General features: G+C 33.5%; 1 protein-coding gene across 2 annotated transcripts in view; it reads right to left on the bottom strand.

Moving 5' to 3' along the window:
* Positions 1-10,473: 10,473 nt before the first annotated feature.
* Positions 10,474-17,574, bottom strand: part of LOC124638200 (phospholipid phosphatase 3-like) — a 98,659-nt gene continuing 91,558 nt past the window's right edge. For both annotated transcript variants that reach the window (XM_047175098.1, XM_047175099.1), the window contains exons 4-7: positions 16,240-16,457; positions 15,669-15,795; positions 15,059-15,241; positions 10,474-12,563 (exon numbers count right to left, since the gene is read on the bottom strand). In XM_047175098.1, the coding sequence (XP_047031054.1) occupies positions 12,432-12,563; positions 15,059-15,241; positions 15,669-15,795; positions 16,240-16,457 (660 nt within the window). In that variant the 3' untranslated portion in view covers positions 10,474-12,431. The remainder of the gene's footprint in view (positions 12,564-15,058; positions 15,242-15,668; positions 15,796-16,239; positions 16,458-17,574) is intronic.

Here is a 17,574-nt window from a genome sequence, read left to right as displayed (position 1 = left end):
TCTAAGAAAAATAAAATGACTTGTGCTAAGAAGAATCTCGCAAAGCTACACAAGTATTAAAAGCTAGTAAAGGGCATAACGCATGTAATCTGTGAGTGTTATATCAATAGTGGTGTAGCCAGTATCTGTTACTGCAATGAAAACTCTTCCTCCATTTACGAGAGCGATTGAGATTGTACAGTTCTGAACGAAAGTGAAAAGGTTAAGGGAATTATGCGTTTGCAGTGTTTTTTTTAAAGTTGTTGTTGTTTTTGATCTGTGCCTACGTACAAAATTGAACAATGTCTCTATTTTGTGATAATTAGGCAATGTCCTTGTAAGTATTTATTTTGTGTAGTGTAAAAGTGCATAATCGTCAGAACATAATACTTAGTCGTGGTACCTCGTCAGCTAAAAGCTTTATATAAGTTTTGTTGTAAATGATCTAATATTAATTATATAAGTTGAAAAAAAATTGGTACCTACCACTTCACTGGAGATTTAATTACGAAAAGTAGATAGCTATAGAAACCTAAAATGTGTAAAAATAACCAATTCGAACAAAGTAAAAAATGAGCTGGACGAGCCCATTTTTATAAATGCAATTCCCTTAACACTTTTGCCGTCACCAGTACGACACACAAGTTTCTCAATACCAATAACTTATTAGCATATTATTAACTATTGCGCAACGACAAAACATTGACATACCTACATCTTAGTGTCGAATATTTACTTAGCTGACAAAAGTCGCTTCAGATAACTAAGTATGGATAATTTTATGTTCAAACATAACGTATTTATTGGGTAATTTGATCAGTGTTGCACTCAAAAAAATTACCACTAGAATTCTAAATTCAAATGTGGGAATTGATATTTTTTTATTTGCTTTTAAAAGCGGTTAAAGTGGTGTTAAAGTAGGTTCTCGTTTTGGAGGTTTGCTTAAAATTCCTGTTCTTAAAATGGTTGATGTGATTGGGATTTCAAACATGAAATAAGCTTTTTCTATAGTTGCTTAGTAATTTCTACACGACTATAATTCGTCATATTTAATTAATTTAGTTTTATACGACTTCTGATTAATTGGAAACTTGGACTTTGAAATAGCCAAACCGCGCTAAGCGGGCGTGGTGAAATTAACGCTCAAGCCTTCTCTGTATGAGAAGAAACCTGTGCCCTGCAGTGGGACGAAGTTTTGCACATTACATAATACTAGGAAAATCACCATTAGAATCTACTTGCCAGTTTTCTTTGTATACCTTGACAAGCTTTGAAACCAGGAAACCATAAAGGAAAAAGAGGAGAAACTCTCAGCCATAATAAATCCAGTACCATTAATAAACAATTATGAATATCACTGACACTTTCGCACGGCCATTTCAAATGCATTACACACTCTGCACAGTCGGTTAAACGCAATACTGCAATCTTCATTCCAGAGTAATCAGAGTAGTGGCTTGATAATAGTGTTGCGAAGATATAAGTATTGCTTAGGCAATAGCTTTATGTGCCCTAAATTGCTTGTAGTGATGAGCAATATTACACAAATGTGTTTGAAAGGAAGGAAATAAGTTATTTAGGTAATGAGATGTAATTAGGGGCTTTAGCTTTTTAATTTTAATAAAAGTAATAGGTGTAGTGCAAAATATAAGTCCTGTATTGTGAGGCTAAAATGTTCTGAGGAATTAAGGAATTGGTATTTTTAAAGTGAGTTTAGTTTAAAAAGTTTTGTATCTTTGGATGAAACACGTAGATAAATATAGGTAATCTTAGGATTTTAAATTACTTATAAGATATTTATAAAACACGAGATAAAATATGTTACTATAAATTCATTTCTTGATATGGAGGCCTTTCTTGCCAGTTCCCACGATTTAAAATAATTTTATACGAGAAATAAAATTTATATTTATGGAAATGTATCAATTGCGTTCGTAGTATGCTAAACAGGGCTTTTGTAAATATAGAGTAATAACATTAAATCAGTTTGCCGCATAGCTTTATCAAGTTTAATAAAAATGTAAAAATATTACATTTCAAAGTTCTATTAAAATAGCTGTAATATATTGCAGATATCAATTTAAATAATAATGTTTCACAATCTTGTATATATTTTGTTAACTTAAAAAATTTTCACTCGATGTTAAATCACGGAATATGTGTTGGTTACAAGTATTTGGTACGTTTTATTGTTTTACTATGGTCCAAGTTAAAAACATTAAGAAGTGTACTAAGTACTTATCGTAATTTTCCACGCATATACAATAAGTTAAGTACATGTACAGAGTCTCCTTCTTCTTCTTAGCGATTATTCCATCTTGTGACGGGGTCCGCTTTCCATATCTTCTTCTTCCACTTCGCTCTATCCTGGACATGAGTAAATGAGAATAAAAAATAAAGGATCCCTCTAAAATCTTCCTCTCCGCTTATCTACACATTTAACTGTTGGTTTGTTTGTTGCCATAAAACCTACGAAACTACTGAATCGATTTCAAAAACAAATCCCTGTCACAAAGCTACACTAGGTCCGGGTAATAAGCGTCATATTCCTTAACCATTGAGATGCGGATGAAACCACGAGAAACAGCTAGTGGCTTATAACCTGGACACGGGTCATAAGGGACAGTTAATTACGCCTAAACAAAATGAATAGGAATAACATTCCCGACCTACATTATACCGTATATTATATCACTGCAATGGGACGGTGATTCATTACCTAAGTATACTAATTATAAAATACGTACCTAGTTATCATTAGGAAGGACTGCTTTTAGATTCGCTAAATAGCAGGTGTGCTAATTTGAATTTATTGTGTATATGGATACTAAATACCTACATACATATTTTAATCTAAACTATTGTCTTTGTTACTGCACTCACCTTATGGTCACGGATTGAAAGAGACTGGACCCCACAACACAGGGAATCCTAGTGTGGGGTTCAGGGTTCATTCATATTTGTAAAAAACTATTTGAGACAATAAATTATTTTTATTTTTATTTATTATTTATTTATGTATATAGCTATGAGATTTGACTTAGGTATGCTATTATGGAAGACGTTAAAAGAATTAATGAAAATAGACGAGAATTTAGTTTGATTTTATTTATCGATTGATGTTTGTTCCTCTTTCACGCAAAAACCATTGAATGGATTTTTATGAAACTTCGCAGTTATCATATAACGAGCATGAAACGTGGAACGTGTGTAGATATGGATAATGCAAGGAATTTGGATATTATGCCTTAAGGCGCAAATATCCATATTGCACATCAAAAATATCCCGCGTATCTAATTAAATAACCTCGGGCTGCTAAATACGCGGGGAATGTACCTACACAACATTTCATTTACAAAAATGAGATAGGTAACAACCCTCAACAATAAAAGTAACAACTTTAGTGTTCTAAGTAGATAAGAAAAAAAAAACAAAAGTTACATTATTATTGACCAAACCACCCCAAAACAAATTCACTCAAACAAAATACAATTAGATTGAACATTCAAGATTACAATCATATGCACTTGTTTTTTTAGGGTTCCGTACCCAAAGGGTAAAACGGGACCCTATTGTTTTCGCTCCTCTGTCCGTCCGTCCGTCTGTCACCAGGCTGTATCTCATGAACCGTGATAGTTAGAGAGCTGAAATTTTCACAGATGATGTATTTCTGTTGCCGCTATAACAACAAATACTATGCTATAACAACAAATGCTATGAAAACTAGAATAAAATAAATATTTTGGAGGGCTCCCATACAACAAATGTAATTTTTTTGCTCAATAATCGTACGGAATCCTTCGTGCGCGAAACCGACTCGCACTTGGCCAGTTTTTTTATGACAATGTGGTATCCTCACGCCATAGTTTTTTGAGGGCGTCCCAGAAACAATTTTTACTTTTTACATTCAAAAAGGCTTGTAGGGTTGTCATTGGGCCCTATTTGGACTATAAAATGCAACATCAGATAGTGTTAAGTGATCCTCATGGTTACAAAACACGCACTGTCCTCAAGTTTATTATTAGACGAGGACTAGCAAGGAAATTTAGTCTTTATTGCAGTTGGAATAGAATTTAAAATTATGTAAATGTCAGTGAAATATTTCTCGCGTGCATTGTTCAACATGCAAGCAATTATGAATTTTGGCTCCAACGCTTTAAGGTTGAAAGTTAAGTGTAGATGAAAAGGATAGTCTCTGTTGTTGTTCGCAGACATTGTTGCCATGGTAACGAGGTTGTTAATTGATATCAATCGGCGATCGCATCGAGATATAAAATCGATCACAATTCGATTTTATTGGCTTGTTTTGTTAAACTAAGGGCTGGAGGGTCAACAAAGTTTACAGTGAGAGTTCAGTTGCAGAATCTATTGCTGACACTTACTTACTTACAAAATATATTTATGAACATTTTGGAATAAGGTCACTTAGATTAGAAATCAGACACCATTACTTACTTATTTAATCAATACTTATTTAATAAGTAATTAGTAAGTAAAAGTAAGTAAGTATTATAAGTATATAGTAAGATAATAAGTATATAGTACTTATTTAATCAATTATATATGATTAAAAGTGCCTGATTTCTAATCTAAGTGACCTTATTCCAAAATGTTCATAAATATATTTTGTCAAATTCGATTCAGCCGTTGTTTATAAAACGCAGATCAGGCAAACACATTCAATTTTCTGTGGTTCTCCGACTGCCTTAAGTTGGAAGGAGTTATTAAAGGCCCATAAAAGCCTTTTCTAAGCACTTACTAAAACTAGGAAAAGTCATTAAATGTATAGGTTATGGTTAAGTAATTATTAACTTCCTTCTTCTTATCTTTACTTAGATTATTATGTAATATTTAACGTTCTCTTCCTAACACTTAACTACGGTATCTTACTATGTACCAGTAAGCCTGTAAAGGGGAAAAGGTAGCGTACGATTAGATAATTCTTCATCATCTCACTAGCCTTTTCCCGACTATGGTATACTGGTAGGGCTCCAGTCTAACCTGCTGCAGCTGAGTACCAATATTTTAAATTTAGCTACTGACTGGGCAACACTTTTGACTTTTGGTTCAAACTTGGCACACATTTCTCATTCTCAGGTTCTCTTTTCGGTTTTAGTATCTATGTATATCTGAATTTCAAAATTACAGTTATGTAGATCTATTAATAAAAACGTCAATAATGGAGAGAAAAATAGAGATAACCAATTTTATCAGTGTGCATAAGCTACTTCCGTCAAAATTCACACGAAACCGCAGGAAACTACTATCTTAAATGTATGCAAATTAACCTTAAAATGGCTGCTAATTAATTATGCTAATCAAAATAATAATTACGAAACACACAGCTATTAAACAAACAAAATAGTCGGAGAAATGCAATTAATACCAATTAAAGATGGTTATGAAGATTTGATCAGTTGCTAAAGAGCAAATATGGCCCTTTCTCCTATTTGGGTTAGAAGGTTATAACTGTAGAGTTCGGTGTAATGTTTTAACGGTGATCAATGAATAGTGGTGCGCAGTTACTTAAGTAAAAGCAGCTGGTGAATATTTTTGAGACTCGATCCTAGGGCTACTTATAAACATTTCAAAATATTTGTTCTCGTGAATATTTTTAACATCTCTGGAATGTCTTGAAATTTCCAGTTTTGACAATGTACCTTTACGGCTCTTTCACACGGCAGTCCAGTTTTTTGCAGGATACCGTTTTTTGCAGGATCCCGTTTGATCGCAAAAGATATTATATGCTAGTGTTCACATGAGCAAACCGCATGCAGGATCCTGCAAAATGCTGTTCCCGTCGATTTGTGCGATTCGGTTTTGTCACTTGAAACTTGATCGTTCGTCCAGTAAAAAGCGGGAATCCTGCAAAAACGGACGCTGTGTTCACACGTAGTTCAGTTTTGCAGGATACAGTAAAATGCCGGTCCCGCAAAACTGGACTGCCGTGTGAAAGGGCTGTTATATAATTTAATGCCACCTGTGTCCTTTCTAAATCTATTAAAATGAAGAGTTACAAAGTGCATAAGTAAGTATAATTTATTAATATAATTTCCAACAACTACTTATAGCAGATGTTATATTTTTAAAATGATTGAAAAAAATATTAATAAAAGAGCTGAAGGGTTTCTTTGGTTTGAATGAGCTAATCTCATGAGCATACATATTTAAAGAGATTTCTGTGTTAAGGATATCCTACGTCAGTTAAAACACAGGCGGAAACAAGTCAACAATACAATTAATCCTTTCAAAAAATATATTCAAATTACCATACAACGAAACAGGTGACAGGAAACTCTCAGAAAACAAAAACAAATGCATCTACAACACAATGTACTCGAGAGAGTACAGTTGTGCTGCAAGGAAGACGCTACCGGTCGCAGTGAGATCCTTATCGTAACACCTATCGGACGCATACATCTTTGTGTTTATCTTAAGGGGCTGAGGATCTCAACATTTTACTTGTGATGTCATTTAATAAATCTATATTTGGTTTTACTACGCACTAGGAGTGTAATGTGTTTTTAGCTGTGTCTTGTGTCCCGTCGGCTCGCGCCCGAAAAAAAGGTAGACTTACCCTGATTTTGCACTTTTAAGTTGCTTCCGTAGAAATTACTATAAGCGGCTTATGAAGGGGTTTTATATTCGCAAAATCTTTAATTTCTTCTATAACACTATGTCGTAAGTTATTTGTGTTACTTCTACAACACAATGTACTGGAGAGAGAACAGTTGTGCAGCAAGGAAGACGCTACCGGTGCACGTCCACTTGGAGATCTTTATCTTAACACCTATCGGACGCATACATCTTTGTATTTATCTTAAGGGGCTGAGGATCTCAACATTTTACTTATGCGTTCATTAGGTACCTACTAACTCTTTCCTGCGGTTTTGCTTTCCGAAGAAACTAGGTACTTCCCGGAGCCGGATAAAAGTAGACTATGTTTTTTCAGGGTCTTATCTTTTATAAGTGATTTCCCACAGGTTCTGTCTACGACTCAGGGGAACTACTTTTCTTTTCTTTTTTATTTTTTTTATTCCATTTCAGTGGTTTTTGACGTTAAATCGTTACAGGTACAAACCTATGTTACCTACTGATAAATCACCGACAAAGGCTATAAATAATTCTTACAATTAAAATAAAAATTCATCACACATTTTTTATCACACACTGTGTATTAAGATTTTTGTTTGACCAAAAAAACATTAAAACTTAGTGTAAAATCGTTATCAACTAATTTGAGGTTGCGTAAAATACTGTCGAGGTGTTAAAGTTGTAATAGATTAATTTGAAACTCATTAGCAGATGTTTCTTTTAATATTTTATTATGTTTTACGGATAAACTTGATTTAAGAGCATCCAATGAAACCTGTAAAGTCTCTGTGAATCCGAGAAGATTGATGACAAGACAAATATTATTTCTTAGGTCGATCGAACTACCTCGCTGATCGTGCGTGCATCCAAAAGTTGAACTACCTATAGCACCTATACCAAAAATTTTGTCGTTTTGGGTTCGCATTATATTGAATCTTACTGGTAATTATTTTAATATGTTGTTTTTTTTTTATTCCTATCTATCATCTCATGTTCTACATGCGAGACCATATATATACCCAATGACAATGGCAAAATAGCGATTTTGTTTGCTTATGTACAAACAAATTGTACTCGCTATTGTTTGTTACAAAACGGGCTGATAATTATTTATTGAATAATTTATTTTAAACTTAATATTCTTCATCCTCTTCTTGTACCTACGCCCATACATAACGTTTGGGATGCATCGTCCTGCATCGTATCGTACGTCTGTAGGCGTCCTTAGTCACGACAAAATTTATAACCCGCAGCATTCGTGATTGTTGCCTCTTCGTTTATTTTTTATCCACTATTTTACGCTGAGCGGGATAGGTGCCTGTTTTTGCTGCTAACAGGGATGGCGGAGTCATCCCTGTGATAATTTATTTAACTGACTGTTTTTTTTTCTTGAATAAGTATGTGCCCTGCTGTCAGTTGAAAGACGTCTATTGCTGGGCAAAGGCCTCCCCCAAGGACCACCACTTTGCTCGATCTTCAGCAACCTGCATTCATTGCTGTATCGATTAATTTCTTTGCTCATAGTAAATTGATTTAATATATACCTAAGGGTTTTGCCTACACTCCACCTTCCGCAACGGGATAAGAAATAGCACAGTCTCTGGCGTTTTTCAATTCCAGCTTAGGTGGTTTAGCAGTTTTAGCGTGAAAAGGTAATAACTGGGGGGACCAAATTACTTTCCCGTACATAGTACCATTACCTAAGGATATTCTATAAACAATTTTTGTCAACTCACCAGCCCTAACCACTTCAAAACCTTCACTAATTTATGTCCCCGACGCTGCGCACTTTACACGCAAAACATTCAGTTGCTTTACTCACAATTATTCTTAAAGTTTTATCTTCTGAAGCCAGGGTATAGACCTATGCAGTCGTTACCAGCTTACCATTGTTTTAAGGGAAAATGGGGACCATTGTTTACGGAGAAGTAAGTTAAGAACTGAAATGTTATTTAAATAAATAAAAAGAAATACGAGTACCTATTCACTAAACTTAGAGATCAGACAAGATTTGGAAAAAAATACATAAGTTGTTATTAAGATTATCACAACTGGTTGCATTTTTGGACATAAGCCTAAGTTATGCACGGTTCAAGCTGCATTTTTTCTGCATAACATGTTTAAACAAAAATGTGTGTTTGCAACGTATTATACTTACCAACTTATGTAAGTCTAGGTAATTGAATACTCTCTAATTATGTTTCTACAAGTTTATGATCACTAGCATCCAGCACTTAAGATCAGATTCATCCTAGGGAGTATAATCTACGTTTACGTAAGTTAAGAAAGTTTTAATTAATCAACTATTCCATACTTTACCATACAGTAATAATGTACCACAATTTAAATATCATTATTCTTTTATAAAAGAAACACTGATTTTTGTTCATTCAAAGTTTGTTAATGAAAAAGCCCATTCTAGTAGGTATATGATTAATGTAAGTATTCAAAAGTCTTTACATTAATTTTATTTTTAATGAAGTCTTGAATGGAGCATTCATTACAATTATGGGTCTTACATTACTTTTTGAAGTTAGACCCCTTGTGGCTATTTAATTACAAAGCTGTTTGAAATCTAAAGAAAGATGCGGGCTTGGGTCGTTTTGTATTTAGAAAAATAACGGACATAGAAAAGCAATCACCTAATATAAAGACAATATTATTACCTACTCCAGGGTTAAGCAGATTCAAAATCTATCAGTGAAAGCAGACTTTAAGATGTCATCGAAAAATATCTAAAAGAAAAACTACCATATTTAACCATATTTAACAATTTTTTGTAGTCTCGTAAAGTGCTGCTAGACTAACAAGCAAAACCAAGAAATAGGGCTTGTTCCCAAGGGGTTTTGGGAAAGATTTGGTCTAGCAGTTGGGAATAAGCTAAAAATAGACAATTTGATAAAAATAACGCCTTTAAATTATATCGCATATAGGTACTTATTTCATGATATTCAAGATATTTTCTTAATCTAACGTAGTAGAAGTAAAAATAGAGCTGCATATTTTCTTCTACAATAATACGATATTTACGTTTCAGTCCGTTTTCAAGGAATGCAGTTATGTTTGTTATGATTGTCATGAAAATAGCCGGCTTAGCACCATTATTTCATTTCGTATTTATGTCATAAAATTGATAATTTAGGAGACTGTCATCGTTATACAAGGTATTTGTGATGAAAATGTTTTCCCTACTTTACTGTTGCCCCGTATTCTTCCGGGATTGTAGAACAGAATTTTCGGAATAGGTTCCTACTGTAAATGTATAAAGGGAAACCAGGAAATTTCCATAGATATATTGTGGTTTGACACTCATGCCTACATTTATATGCTTATTACGGTATGTATAAACACCCAGAAGTCACTTTGATTGACTCTAGCGGGAATCGAACCGACGATAAACAGCACACACAAGTACCTACGGCTCGCCAGCTTTCGTGAAATAAAATATCAAATTCTGTCATAAATAGGTTCGAAAATTATTATAAAACAAGTATTTTGTAGCATCTCTAAATGTTTTTGAAGATATACTTGTGTTTAAACTTTCTCTCTTACAGTAAAATAAACCAATTACCATTGACAATTATTTGAATAATTATTTAAATGTTACTTTCACCCAGCATTGACTGTTATTAACAAATAGTTGTTTAATTCATAAATTTATTCAGTTATTGTTTATTTCCCGCTGTGTCTTTTGTGGTACTTATGGTATATTATACAGCCAAAGAGTTTGTTCGTTTATTTGCTGCTTATCTCACGAACTACTGGACTGAAAATTATTTCGTTGGGAGGTGGTTCACTTAGGATCGAGGAGGTTTGTAGTTTGGATGTGTGAATTTCCCACAGGACTTAGGAAGTGTCATAAGAAGAATTGGTATTTCAAAAATGAAAACAAACTCATATTTTTTTGTTTAATTCATTTTATTTTATACAATTTCGCATACAGACATCAGTCAGCCACAGACACACATCTACACCTTAAAAATAATATTTACAAAATTCCAGATAGAAAAGACTAAAACTATTAGTATACTAAATGCACAGGAATGTCAAATTCTTAAAAAGAAAATTAGAAAATTATTATTTTTTTCTGCTGAAATAATAATTTATTTCCATTTATTACCCAATACCGGTAAAAACAATATTAATGTTGTTATTTTAATTATAAATACAGGTGGGTAGATTTAACAATGTTTTATGAAAAAATGTTAACAATAAATAAAAATAAATGTTTAATTACCTTACGACTAGACAGGTACTAAGCAGTGAATACTGTCAAAATGTTGTTATTATTAAAAAACGTATTTTAATAATATTTAATATTACAATTAATTAATAAATTAGTAAGTAGAGTTACGCCGTGAAACAGTTCTATTACATTGAATTTTTATTTTAAATATTAATGCTGCACTGTGTTATTATTTCAATAAATTGTGTATATTTTTAACAATAATAAAATTAATTTGTACAAAAATACACACAATTTATATAATAAATCTGCACTACAATATCACTGGTCTCATTTATAATTAACTTAATATTTAATTATAATGAAATATACAACTACGAATGACTCTTTGTTTAATAATTATTAGGCGAAACATTTAATTAATTAACTCCTAATGAAACCGTTACTCATTGAATTAGAAAGAGATATTGAGAGTCAGGATAATTTGCAAACTGAAAAACTTAGTAATTATGAAAAAAGTTGTATTTCCAAAAACAATAACCGTCATTATAGATTCGGTTAAAAAAAAAAATGAAAAAGTTTGGCCTACCACCCCGATTATTTCTCCTTAAAAAAAAGAACAAATGACAGATCCAATTTGTCTTTGTAAACAAAGTTACCTACAGGGGCTGTTCCCCTTAAAATTATGATGCTTCTAAGAAAACATGGGACATCCCCTTTTCAAAGGGGAATTAAGATAAAAGGATAGTCTCATGGGGTTGCTAAGTGAATTTCTATGTCACGAAAATATCATCACTTAGTGCATCTATTTTTAAAACGTTACTTTTATAAATATAATTAGTTTTGATCTGTTTGATACCATTTGAAACTTATGCTTGTGCTTTTTTTACTCAATTACAAAGCAGTGTCTTCTAGGCATACCTAAGTAAAAATCATGAAATCGAATCACTACAATGACATATCAGAATTTAATCACAATTCCCCAATCAGATCACTCGCACATAAAGTTACTAAAAACTACTTTTTATTTACAATTCAACACCGTTCGCAAATTAAATTAATTTTGTATCACTAATTAGAATATTTGAACAATGCTCATCCTAACATTCTAAGCTAACAGAACATTTCTTCAAGTCTTCTACGACCTCTAATTCAATAAAATAATCTATACCTATTTTTTATTCAAAGACTCTTTTTCTACGCACATTATTAACATAAAACATTTTTGATTCTTCTCCAAACCAAAGAGATATTTCGTTCATTCGATATAAACTAAAACAGACCCATTAATGACACATTTCAACAATTTTTTCCCAGTCAATGAAGTAAAATTTAAACAATTCCAAAAAGTTCTTATTCGTCCAACTTACAAATCAAGTAACCTCGAGGCTTACATTGCTTAAGATTAGGACTTCAACATTACGAACTCAACATAAACCAATTCATTTCAATCCAAAAACGCTCCCAAAAATCTCCAAGAAATCAACTAGAATTCTAAATATCTACATCTCATTAAAACAAAATAGCTCTACGCAACTGAGATTCAGAACTCCTAATTCGAATTCCGTTGGGTTCTTTGAGCACGGATTCAAACGAACTCACTTCACTTCAACTCAAGAACTCACTTCAAGTCAGATATGTACGTAAGCTTGGCGCTTACACTGCTTGAGGCTAGGGCACGACCACATGAGCGTCGCTGGAGAGAAGCCGCCGAACAGACTGGTGGTTGTTACCGTCACTGCTGGAGATGTCACTCGTGCTGACTACGGCTGGCTGTGAGAAGTTCTTGCAGAGAACTAGGACCTGAGAAAAGAAAGGAATGTTTAGTATGTCGAAGAACCCAATTTGGGAAGGCATGAAACCTGCAGTTTAGAACTTTATTTGACTTTTTCACTTGTTTGTTGGTAATAGGAATGTAGTTTACGGCTGCCTTTTGTTGATATCTCAATAGGATGACCATTAATTTATTCAACGATTTCAATGACATTAATAGACAGTAAGTACATCGTATAATTGCATTAAAACAATACGCAACCGGCAACTGGCTGCCATTTTGAATCAAAACAGTGCAATTAACACAATAAAGTGTTTATACATAAACACGACAGCTGAAGCAATCCCGCCATAAAACGATTCTATCATTGCACGATGCACCAACATTTACACGAACTAATGAGGTTTATTACCTGTGTACCATTAACTAACGAGAACGGAATAAAATATGGCCAGTGATGTCAACACCTGATTACAATCTATGGTTCTAACAAAACGTTGTTGTTGTTGGAAGAAATAGAATTGTTGTTGGAATTTAATTGTCGGTGAATAACATAGATATAATATTACTAAACAAGATTGCGCACGCTCAAAATATATATTTACGAAAATGAACTCTATTCTAACGCAATAAGGTACTAAATTGGTTGCATAATACACAGAGGCAAATCCGAGCCGAGAGGGATAGTTCGAACGGAGGCTGTTTGTCTCTTTCTAACACCTTGCCAGCATAAAAAAATGTCGTGATCAAAAGTTTTGTCTTCCCAAAAACAATTGAATCACTTATATTTTTATCTTATTTTAACAATTGTAAGTCAACAAATTAATAGCAATCGCATTAATTTATTCGTATTTATTATTAAAACATAAACAACATAAATTTTTATTTTGCTTTTTTTTATTTTCTAGCGGTAACCCTGAACATTCTTGGCGCGTAATCAGCATTTAAAATTTTGTTTATATTTTTTTGTATTAAATCAATTTAAACTATTAAAATGGTGAAAAAGTGTTGCGTTTCTACTTGCAAAAGTGAATCCTATGGTGGTTGCAATATATCGTTCCACAGGTTAGCTAAAAATAACATTTTCGTAAACCAAACAACTAGGGTGCCCATGAATTCTTGTAACGAGTCAAAATATGGGTGATGGATTTTAAAACTGTTGTACTATTGTTATAGCTTCCCAAAAAATGAAGAAAGGCGACATAAAAGGCTCAGCAGTCTATATATGAAGTAGAAACACAAAAAAAACAGTCTTCACTTCGAATCTTCCTGCTTTTATACTGCTAATTTCCGCTAATTATTAAAAGCCTTTATTAGTATCTTAAGGTCACAAACTGCGTAAGTTAAAACTTCAATACTAATCTGTGTTTAATAATCTTAGCAAATTCGGATTTGTCTCACATAGCTTAATCTCATAGTCACCCTATTAGAAAGGGACAGACAGCCTCCGTACTAACTGTTTCACTCGGCTCGTTTTTTGGGTTTATATGCGCAGTCCTGTTTACTAATATTATGTCTATGGTGAATAATGTGTTTGACATTTATTTTATGGGAATTCTTGTTTAAATATGGAAGGCTATGAGTTAGGAGTGTTGTAAAAGGAGATTGGTTGAAGAGTAGTCACAAATTACATTTGTTTTACGAGTTAAAGGATTTTGACGCACCAAAGTAGGTATAAAATAATAAATTTGACGTCTGATTTATCTTTCAAAAATGTTGAGTCTTATTTCCTAACGTTTTGCCTTACGTAAAAACTTAGCAAAAAGGTACAAGTTATTCCAAAACATAATACTTAAATTGAATTTTAATAAGCTCTGTTTTTATTTTACCTCAGAGTTTTGAGAATCGATGATCTTTTTTTTGCAGTTAAAGTCGTGCTAAGATACTTTTTATCGATTGAATACGGGAAATGACTGAATATAAAACCTTTAGGTAATAACTTTTTGTGTAATTAAGAGGGGAAAAATTGCATGTACTTCTACAGGAAAGGATAAATAAAAAATTATAATAACATGCAATTAAATCAAATAATAAAAAAATGTTAGTTACCTATAGAAAATATAATAATGTGAGTTATCTCACCGGTTTATAATCTTACCCTGACTACTCTCTTTTATTTAGGTACTTCGTGTTTTATTTTCATTTCCCAAGTTTATTTTAAATTAAGACCTAAATCTAACAATAATTGAGTATTGCTGAGCCTATTCACGTTTTGTCCTGTAGAATTAAAAGATTCAATGCAAGGGTTCTTTGCCTTGAAGAACCGTGCGAAAGGCTGTGCAGGAACCATTTTTAGGCATTGGCTAGAGGCATGGGAAGGATTATGGACCACATAAGGGCCCCTAAGCGGAAAATTTATTTTTGGCGGAAACTATACCTACACAACTATACACTTTTATAAATAAGCCTTTTAACACCTTCGTCCATATTAAATGGTAATAATTCTTTTGTTTAATTATTGAGAGGTAATTTCACAGCTGACGGGACCTACATAAGCATAATGCTAAATGAATGACCAACTCACCGTATACAGAACACTGAGCGCGCCCATAGCGCCGCCAACCAGCACATCCCACCAGTGATGCCGGTGGTCGCTGAGCCGGCTGAGCGAGCACACAGCGGCGTACACTATGCAGAGGATCTGCAGTAGCGGTACCAGGAGTACTGAGCGGTTGTGCCAGCTGAAGGCGCGGCGTTGGAGGTACCACTGTGGAAGAAGGTTTGTTGTTATAGATGCAGATTGATAATAAGCTTTAGGAACTAAGAATTTTATAGGGACTTTTTATTTTCTTTTAACTTCAAATAGACTCATAAAGCTCTTTCTAACGTCAAGCTAGTTGCAAGGTTCCAAGGATTGGTTCTCTTACAGAGAATACCGGCGAGAAATTCCCCAAAAACTCTTTTTTGAATGAATGCCTGTGATGCATGTATCTTAATATATATTTTGTTTTAGATGAGATCAGGATACTCCAATGACATTGTATATGCAGTCAATACCCTATATAATATTTATGGACATTATGACTATTTTTTCCAAAAAAATATCACATATAAAAAAAACATTCAATTCTATTTAAATTAATTATCGAACATCGAACCCAATAGCTCCATATTCTGAGGTCTTAAATACTCACAGCCAAGAACAATCCGCAGTAGATAGAGAGCGACGCGTGCGCAGACGGGAAGCTGCGACTGGAGTCGATCTGCAGATACCGGGAGTACTTCGTGGATGTGCAACGGTAGTTGCTCACGTACTCTGAACTGTAATTATATGGTAAATTAATAAAGATGTTTCTAGCACTTGCTAATTCATATAATATTTGCTATGTAAAATGATGCTGTTTATAGAAATGGCTCTCGTGTTGTACTTGCTAAGTAATATGATGATGAAACACGGAAGGAAATTATGAAACGGAAGGAAAATGATTTTGAATTACGCAAAAATACCAATCTATAATTTACTTGTGATGTATGCAGGTTATAATCACGACATTTAGTCAAGTAAGATTAAAAACGAATAGACGTATCTTTAGACGCCATATCCTCAAGTAAAAGAAAAAAGAAAAAGATAACTAGACACAAGAAAATAGAGACAAGTCATATCCACAGAAGAAGAGTAAAATAGACAGCTGAAACACCTAAAAACACCGTAGAGTATCTATATAAATCTAGGGTATCTCATAAGGAAAAACAAAATATACTCACTCATTACAAGTACTAGCTTTATCAGGCTGGCACAAATCAAAGAAGGTTGGCCTCGGAGAGCCCACGACGCACTTCACCACCTCCAAGATGGTCAGGTTGAAGACTGATCCATAGATATAGTCTCTGTAGATGAAGGCAGCAGTCTTCGCGCTGGTGAGGAGTTTACTCTTCTTCAGGTATTCGTCTTCGCGTTGAAGAGTTGTTTCCACTGCCCATAGCTGGGGAGAGAGGTGGTGGTTAATTTGGGGATGTAGATGGAAAATTACTAAGTGTGACTACTGTAGAAAATGGTATGCAAATTAAGGGTAAGTTGCAAAAAGGAAGGCTGTTTTTTCGCTTATCATTTAGATGATAGCATTTAACATATAGATCTAATTATCCACCATTGAAAACAAAGGAGGTTTTATTTTGAGTCACATTCATTTGTATGATGCAGATTCAAATATCACCATACACTTGATTTAAAAGCTTCATAAGCCTTATTCATTTATTTATAAGCTCCCAGGTAAGTGAATAGTGTTATACACTACATCTACTTTATTAACTTAGCTACCAGCTACACACAACAAAATAATCAAAAAATAATAATCAAAATATTCAACATTCAACGCATCATTTCTAATGACATCGGAGCAATAAAAACAAAATCAGTCTTACATTGTGTTAATGGACAGTAAATGATAGACAGTTTGTCTTCTAATGGACACTGGACAGGCTGTTGACATTAACTCTGCGAATGAATATCTTGCTACTGACATTTAACTTGACAATTTGTTCGTCACCGTCTGCCTCATTTAAGAATGGTAAAGCTACCATGTACAGTTTTATTCTTTTTCAATTGTTGAAAACAAATGAATGCAAACAAAAGCAAATTATGTTCTCATGTTAAAAGATTGATTGTTCATAAATCGTGTATATTGTTTTATCCCCGTGGATCAATAAAAAATATAACGTTTAAGACTAGGTTACTGGGATGACTAGGCCAGACGTGCATTCACTCCTTGGAAAACAGTAGTGCCTACTGTTTTGAATTGGTTGGACTAGAAGCTGGCCCAAGAATTGTTGGGAAAAACCTATGTAGTTGATATAACTTTTAAAGAAAACGTCAAGAAAGTTGTCCCAAGGAAATCTGTTAAGAATTCTACAAGCGTTGCAACTTGACAAGAATTGTCTTCCTAAAAATGTCTAGAAAATCAAGGTTCATTTGCATGCCCACCTGCATAGATGTTAAAGGCTCTGTCATAAACCGTTCTTACATCAAGTTGTGGATGTGTTTAACTTGTGTTAAGTACACAGCTGTGTACATTGGCTGGTGTTGGTAGTACAATGGCGTTT

The sequence above is a fragment of the Helicoverpa zea genome, chromosome 17, assembly GCF_022581195.2.
Source record: "Helicoverpa zea isolate HzStark_Cry1AcR chromosome 17, ilHelZeax1.1, whole genome shotgun sequence".
Lineage (NCBI taxonomy): Eukaryota > Metazoa > Arthropoda > Insecta > Lepidoptera > Noctuidae > Helicoverpa > Helicoverpa zea.
This window is presented reverse-complemented; position numbering and strand designations above follow the sequence as displayed.